The sequence below is a fragment of the Hemitrygon akajei genome, chromosome 31, assembly GCF_048418815.1.
Source record: "Hemitrygon akajei chromosome 31, sHemAka1.3, whole genome shotgun sequence".
NCBI lineage: Eukaryota > Metazoa > Chordata > Chondrichthyes > Myliobatiformes > Dasyatidae > Hemitrygon > Hemitrygon akajei.
Window position 1 is genome coordinate 31414849 of NC_133154.1, and position 8287 is coordinate 31423135.

At 43.3% G+C, this 8287-nt stretch overlaps 2 protein-coding genes across 2 annotated transcripts; both read left to right on the plus strand.

Moving 5' to 3' along the window:
- The first annotated feature begins 288 nt into the window (after nt 1-288).
- On the plus strand, nt 289-1536 carry LOC140719079 (histone H1-like). The gene has a single exon (XM_073033455.1). It carries the CDS (start codon nt 351-353, stop codon nt 942-944), a length of 594 nt encoding a protein of 197 aa, XP_072889556.1. The 5' UTR covers nt 289-350; the 3' UTR covers nt 945-1536.
- A 154-nt stretch (nt 1537-1690) lies between these two features.
- Nucleotides 1691-2802, plus strand: LOC140719080 (histone H3). Its single transcript, XM_073033456.1, has one exon. The coding sequence runs from the start codon at nt 2363-2365 to the stop codon at nt 2771-2773; it is 411 nt and encodes a 136-aa protein (XP_072889557.1). The 5' UTR covers nt 1691-2362; the 3' UTR covers nt 2774-2802.
- Nucleotides 2803-8287: the final 5485 nt, after the last annotated feature.

Here is an 8287-nt window from a genome sequence, read left to right on the forward strand (position 1 = left end):
TCGGTCAGAAAACTGCGAAAATGTCGCGATCTCGGGTAAGCAGAAGATCAGTACAGCAGTAAAACGGGTTGTTATAGAAACTGCTGCTTTTAATTCGGTCCAAACTTTGTTTACAACAGAGAATCCGGCCTCGGGCACAGATAGGGAGCGGACCGAGTCTTGGGGATAGCCTATTTTAATTGGAATCGGAGAGTTTTTGAGCAGAGAGAAACACAGAAAGACGGAACGGCCAGGAGAGGACTGCAGGATGTCTCCGCCCCGTCCGCTCGCTGCCTTTAAATTGCTCTGTACCGCCGCCTCTCGCTTCATTTCTCACTCACTTCGAGAGAGTTTGTGCAGAGTTTCCGACCATGACTGAGACTACAACAACAGAAGTGGCTCCACCGGCGGCACCCGCCGCCACACCCAAGGCTGCCAAGAAGAAGAAGACGGCCGTTCGGAGAAAGTCAGGCGGTCCCAAACTGGGCGAACAGATCGACAAGATTGTGGCCGATTGCCACAGCCAGCGAGGGATGTCTGTAGCCGCGATAAAGAAGGGTTTGGCGGACAGCGGCGTCGATGTGCAAAAGCTGAAAAGTCAGATCAGGTTGACCATTAAAAGGAAAGTGGATCGCGGCTCCCTGGTTCACACTAAGGGCAAAGGTGCCTCCGGCTCCTTGAAGGTCGCTAAAAAAGGCACCGGGACAGTCGTGAAAAAAGTGAAGAAACCAGCAGCCAAGAAATCGATGACCAAGAAAACAGGTGCCAAATCTCCCACCAAAAGCAAAGTGGTTAAGAGAACTGCGGTTAAAAAAGCGGCAGCTAAGAAAACAGCGACCAAGAAGACTATGCAAAAGTCCAAGAGCCCGAAGAAGGCCGCAGCCCCCAAGGTGGCCAAGAAATCGGCAAAACCCAAGCCGAAGGCAAAATCTGTGAAATCCAAGAAGACAGCAGCCAAAAAGTAAATACATTAAAGACCCGAACCCAAAGGCTCTTTTAAGAGCCACCCACATCTCCCAGAAAAGAGCTCATTCTGAATCGCGCGATTCCAGATCCTGGTCGGTTTAGATGCCAGTACGAACTATTTCCAGAAAACCCGCGATCCCCGGTGCCCCGCTGACATTCGGCGTTGCCGTTCCTTCCCTAGTAACTGAAATAAAACACAGTATGACAGAGGCTCAATCGGACATGGATGTGTTCCGCTTCAGTCTCCGTTCAAAGGCCGTTTCTTTCTCACTTGATGCCGGGAGATGGTGGCACTGCCGAAGAATCCCTGTCTCACTGCTCAAAGCCCAACATGGAAGTTTCAATTCAGGGTTAAGGTGACTAAACTGCTTAACTATCTGTGAGGAGTGGGAACAGGCTCTGGGCGTGGACTGGAGAGGGATGAAACATGATTACCCGGCAACATGTAGTACTTTAACTACTTAATATGCATATATATATATATACTTGCAGTAATTGATTACTTATTTACTTTTCCTATATTATCATGTATTGCATTGTACTGCTGTCGCTAAGTTAATAAATTTCACGATATATGCCGGTGATATGAAATCTGATTCAATGAAGGATTCGTGCTTCTGGAGGATTGTGCGGAGCGCTGTATTTCCATTCTATGTTCGGATTAAGCGTTGGAAATTAGCGGTTGGAGTATTGGGACGGAGCGGGAAGATGAGAGGACTCTCCGCTCTGTTACTCCAACGCTGTTTCTCTCGGCAGGTCAGGGCGCTGTGTATAAAAGGAGACAGTGATAATCGGGTTATCTTTGAGCAGTGACTTGGAGCGGGCAGAGATAGATAATTTCATTGTTTGCCATTGATTCCTGTGATTCTGTTGCGGCTTTTATTTCCCCCAAAAAACAATTTAGTAAATGCAGTAAATTAAATCAATTTCAATCCTCTGTCTGTTCTCCAGTTTCCGGCAGTATTAACTCACCTCGAGAAACTATTCAGTAAATGTGCAAATATTAAGGTTCAACTAATTGAGAGAAGTTAAAATGCTGATTTAAACAAAGATGAAATTAGATCATTCGTGATTATTAATTGTAAGCAACTAGCCCCGGTTGCTCAAAAAATTGGCGGGCGGTTTGAAATTGAACGGGCATCCGATCTCTGCAGTTAGATTGGTTGAATTATAACCCTCTCACCAGTTTCCATATTTGGTCACAGGTCCTATTTCCCCACCCCCTCCGCTGGTTAGTTTCAAACTGATGAAGGAAAGACAGCCAATTGCACCACAGGGACCTTATAATGGACATCTCCCATTACAACCAATCAGGAAGTAGGGCGGCCCTTCATCAACTCTTTAAAAGCCAGATCCAGCGTCCGCTCCCACACTGCAATCCTGATATTTCAGGCTGTAATCGGACTGCTGAAGGAGAATGGCTCGCACCAAGCAAACAGCGCGAAAATCGACCGGTGGGAAAGCTCCCCGCAAACAACTGGCGACCAAAGCGGCGCGCAAGAGCGCCCCAGCCACAGGCGGAGTGAAGAAGCCCCATCGTTACCGGCCCGGCACCGTGGCTCTGAGGGAGATCCGGCGCTACCAGAAATCTACCGAGCTGCTCATCCGCAAACTGCCCTTCCAGCGCCTGGTCCGGGAGATCGCTCAGGACTTCAAAACCGATCTGCGCTTCCAGAGCTCGGCCGTCATGGCCCTGCAGGAGGCCAGCGAAGCTTACCTGGTGGGGCTCTTTGAGGACACCAACCTGTGCGCCATCCACGCCAAGCGAGTCACCATCATGCCCAAAGACATCCAGCTGGCCCGGCGTATCCGCGGGGAGCGCGCCTAAACCCGACCTCGGCACCAAGCACAACAAAAGGCTCTTTTCAGAGCCACCAATCCGGCAGCGAAAGAGTTCTCAGTACTTCCATTTCCCCCCTAGCCTTTACATGTGGGTGTTGAATAAGACTTCCCCGTTAATCGCACAAATTCCAAATGTAGCCTGAAAACGGAGAGTCGGCAGTTCTGTGCCGTTTATAGTTCGTTATTGTGGGTAAGTTTTCCCAGGTATTTGCGGTTCCTGTTTGGGAGATGGGCTATAAATTGTAGTTATTCATTTTGTAACCAGTCCCATTTCCGGTCGAGTCCTCGATGGGTTCACGGGGTCACAGCAGTCTGTTGAGGCTAGTAGTCCGTTTCTCTCACAGCAAATCCTTTTCACGTTTCAAAGTCTACAGTTGAGAAAACAGACCAGTGTATAACCTGATAACCTTTATACATAGACCGACCGCGACTATAAACTGAATCGGCTTTTCGAAGCTCAATAACCAGAAACAATCAAGCTGGTGAGTTAAATAACACGTGGGGTGTTACTCTAAAGTAAATCTTAATCGAATTAATGAGTTAAAGCATGTTTTTGCAGATTACAGATCAATAAATATGTATCTTTCGGCGGGATCTTAAAGTATCCGGTTGTGGGAGAAACTGACATTTCCTTTCGACGCCTTTCTTTCTGCTCCCTTCATTGGGTTGCTGCACTCATCAGAAGTGATTGGGGATTCACCTTCATGTCACAACCGGCCTATTGGTGACTCGGCACCGCTCAATCTGTTCGGAACGGTTTCAATCCATAATTGTTAACGTTTCTTTGAACTTTAATCGCACAATAAAGAGTAAACATTCAAAGAAAACCGCAGGGGGAGGGTGGAGAGATTCAGAATGGCCTTTCATTTTCCATCTCCACAACCGGTGCTCCTGCTAAACTTGAAAACGCACGCGTCCCATATTGAAGGTCGGTCAGTAACATTACCACCCCGGATAACTGTGGTAGAACCTCGTTGGTTTTCTGCTCAATTCTCCGAAAAATAACCGATTGAAACAAAAAACAAATGTGAAGACTAGAATAAGGAAACCTGAGTAAACCGTGTCAGGCAGTGTCAGTGAACAGAGAAACAGTTAACGTTTCAGTCCGTATTCCCTTCATCAGAGAACATTCTGTTCACATTCCTAATTATATCCGCACCTGAGAGTAAATTCTTGTTAAAGCTGTACCAGGGCCCCAAGTTCCCTTTGCACCTTCAGCATTTAGGCCACATGCTTTATTGCATCTTTTTCCTGGCAAAATGTACAATTTCACTCTCCCCATCATAAGATATAGGAGCAGAATTATGCCATTTGGCCCATAAAGTCTGCTCCTTCACAATCAAATTTGATCCATTTCCTCACAGCCCCATCTCCTACCTGTACCCTGTATCCCTTGATGCTTTGAACAAACTCTATCTTACTATCTATCAAACTCTACCTTAAATATAGGTAAAGACTTGGCTTCCACAGCCACCTGTGGCAATGAATTCCACAGATTCACTACTCTAAGGCTAAAGAAATTCCTCCTTATCTCCTTTCTAAAAGGACACTCCTCTATTTTGAGGCCGTGTCCTCTGGTCCTAGACCTTCCCATCATAGAAAACATTTTCTCCATATTCACCTTATCAAGATCTTTCAACATTCAGTAGCTTTTAATTAGGTAACTGCTCATTCTAGTCAATACAGGCCCAGAGCTATCTTAAAATATGGAAAACTACTATAAAAGAATATAATCTAGAGGGAGATATTGCAATTCTTAAATGGTGTTCATATGACTTGGATTTTACACCAAATAAATTGTATTCTAGATTTAAGGTCTGGACAGCTAAAGGAATAACAGTTCTTTGCAACATAATGAAAGAAGGAACACTGGTCAGTTTTGAAATGCTTAAAGAGAAACACATTAGAAAAACGAGATTTTTATTGGTATTTACAGATGTGACAATATGTTAATAAGATGCTTAAAAATGTAACCAAGGCAAGTATATGCTTGATAGAGCTATTTAGAAAAGCATATAATTCAGATAACGGTAGTAGAATCATTTCAAGCATGTATATGGGGTTGTCAAATCTTAAAACACATTCGACTTCATACATTAAAACAAAATGAGAGAAGGAAGGAGGGATAATTATATCTGAGGAAGAATGGACAATAATATGGAGGTATCAATGGAAGTGTACCAGTTCACAGAAATGGAGGGAGTTTGGATGGAAAAACTTGATAAGATATTTTATTACACCCTCTCAGAAATCCCATTATGCTTTTATTCTTCTACCAAAGTGCATGACCATACACTTCCCAACAAAGTATTCCATCTACTGCTTTTTCCATTCTCCTAATCAGTCTGTCCTTCTGTAGCCTTTCTACTTTTGCAAAACTATCTGCCCTTCCAACTAATCTTTGTATCATCTGCAAACTTTGCAACAAAACCAGCAGTTCTGTCATCCAAGTCAATGACATAGAATGTAAAAAGAATTGCCCCAACACAGACCACTGTGAAACACCACTAGTCACAATATACCAACCAAAAGGCTGCCTTCATTCCCATTCTTTGTTTCTACCAATCAGCCATTGCTTTATCAATGGTAGTATCTTCCCTGTAATATGATGGCTCTTAGCTTGTCAAGCAGCCTAATGTGTGGCACCTTGTCAAGGGCCTTCTGAAAATCCAAGTACACAAAATCAGCCAATTCTCATTTGTCTATCCTGCTTGTTATTTCTTCAAAGAATTCCATCAGATTTGTCAGACCAGATTTTCCCTTGAGGAAACCATGCTGACTGTGGTCTATTTTATCATGTGCCTCCAAGTACCCCGAAATCATATCCTTAGCAATCAGCTCCAAGATCTTCCCAACCACTGATGTCAGACTAACTGGCCTATAATTTCCTTTCTTCTGCCTCTCTTTCTTTTTGAAGGGTGGGGTGACATTTACAATTTTCCATTCTTCCTCATGTCCCCCTCATGATGTCCCAGTTGTCAAAGCTTTGCCCAATTATGTGACGCATGTGTGTGTGTGTGTATGAGTGTATATGCATGTGATTATGTAAATTATGTATATGTGTATATGTATATATACATAGAACAGTACAGCACAGGAACAGGCCATTTGGCTGACAATAATGTGCCAAACCAGCTAAAAAGCAAATCAAAAACAGCCAAACATTGACTCTCTTACCTACACCATGTTCATATCCCTCCATCTTCCTTACATCCATGTGCCTATCTAAATGTCTCTTAATAGCCTCTAATGTATTTGCCTCTACTACCATACCAGGCATCCATAGCTTTCTGAGTAAAAAACTTACCCCTCACATCCCCCTTGAACATTTCTGCTGTCACCTTCAAGGTATGCCATCTAGCATTAGGCATTTCAATTCTAGGAAACAGATACTCTCTGTCCACTCTTTCTATGCCTCTCATAATCTTGTAAACCTCCATCAGATCTCCCCCTCAGCCTCTGGTGCTCCAGAGAAAACAACCCAAGTTCATCCAGGATCTCATGAAAGCACATGCCCTCTAAACCAGGCAGCATCCTGGTAAACCCCTCCTGCACCCTCTCCGAAACTTGAACGTCCTTCCTATAGTGGGGCGACCAGAACTGTACACAATACTCCAGATGTGGCCTAAGCAGTGTTTTATAAAGTTGCAATGTAACCTCCTAATTTTTGAACTCAATGCCTCAACAAATGAAAACAAGCATTCCAACAGCCTTCTTAATCACATTATCGTCCTGTGTAGCCCCTTTCAGGGAATTATGAACTTGAATCCCAAATATCTCTGCTCAGTAACAATATTAAGGATCTTGCCCTTAACAGTGTACTATCTTATTGCATTTACCCTACTGAGGTGTAATACCTCACACTTAGCTGGGTTAAGCTCCATCGGCCTTTTCTCAGCCCATATCTCCAACTGATCTATATCGTGCTGTATTACTTGCCAGTCATCTACACTAGCCACAACTTCACCAATGTTGGTACCATCCACAAATTTATGAACCTACCCATCTACATTTTCATCCAGGTTACTTATATAGATTACAAATAGCAGAGGTCCCAGCCCAAATCCCTGCAAAACTCCACTGATTACAGGCCTCCAGCTCAAATAAGTCCTTTCAACCATTACCCCATTTCTGCAATGTGTAAGCCAGTTCTGAATCTAAACAGCCAATTCACTGCAGATCCCATGCACATTAATCTTCTGGATTAACTTCCCATGAGAGACTTTGTCAAACGTCTTACCAAAATTCCCGTCAAAAATGTTCACTGCCCTACCCTCAACAATCTCTCTCGTCACCTTGTCAAAAAACTCAATCAAGCTGGAATGGCACAGCCTGCCACACTCTCCCTAATTAGGCTGTGGGTTTCCAAATGCTTGTACATTTCCCTATAACTGGTGTAAGTCTCACTGGTCTATAGTTCTGAGGGTTTTCTCTTGTTCTCTTCTTAAATAGAGGAATAACTAGCCACTTGTCAGTCTTCTGGGGCCTTGCCTGTGGCTAGAGAGGACAAAAAAGTACAGGTTAAGGGCCAGCAATCTCATATCTTGCCTCCTTCAATAACCTAGGGTATATCCCATCATGACCTGGAGACTTATCCGCCTTGATACTCTTTAGGAGGCCCAACAATTCATCATCATCCTTGACCTCTGAACGCCCTAATGTATATGTGCAGTTTTTCATATATTCCATTGTGCCTATTTACTGTGAACGCACACAAGAAAATGGATCTCAGGGTAGTATACAGTGACATATATGTACTCTGATAATAAATTTACCTTAAACTTTGAACTTACCCTATCTCAACTATTTAGTTCCCATCTCTCTTGTGTCACCTGTAAGTTCAGAATTTACAGTGAGTTTTCATTTTCTTGAATATCAGATGGACGCCTGAGTTCAGTGTGTCTGTTCTTCACTTTACCCACAGCTTCTGTTAACTACTCCAAAGATTCTAATGCATTTGTTAAATGTGGAATCACATTTTAAAAATCCCTGTTCAGTTTGCCTGATTGGTTGAATTTTGGAAATGTGCATATGTTCTCTCTGTTGTTACTGCTTCAAACATTTTCTGTGATAGGTGGTTAAATGTAGGTAGGTGAAGTACTGGAGTAGGTAGAACAACACACAATACTCCTAATTTGGCTTCATCAATGTTTAAAACAATTTGAACAACTCCTGTAGTTAATATTTTGATTTATGAAGGCCAATGTGCCAAGAGCTCTCTTTACAACCCTATCTGTGACACCACTTTCAAGGAATAGAGAGTCTCTATTCACAGATCACTCTGTTCTAACACACTCCTCAGTGTTTTACCATTCACCATGTAAGCCCTACTTTGTTTTGTCCTCTCAAAGTGTCACACTTGTCTGCAGTAAATTCCATCTGTCATTTTTCATCCCACTTTTTTCAAGCTGCTCCAGATCCCACTGCAAGCATTGACAGTTTTCTTCACTATACACTACACCCCCTATCTTGGTGCCATCCTCAAATTTTTTGAACCATT

Excerpts from the sequence above, each read along its gene's own strand:
- LOC140719079 (XM_073033455.1), top strand. The coding sequence starts at position 351 with ATGACTGAGACTACAACAACAGAAGTGGCTCCACCGGCGGCACCCGCC.
- LOC140719080 (XM_073033456.1), top strand. The coding sequence starts at position 2,363 with ATGGCTCGCACCAAGCAAACAGCGCGAAAATCGACCGGTGGGAAAGCT.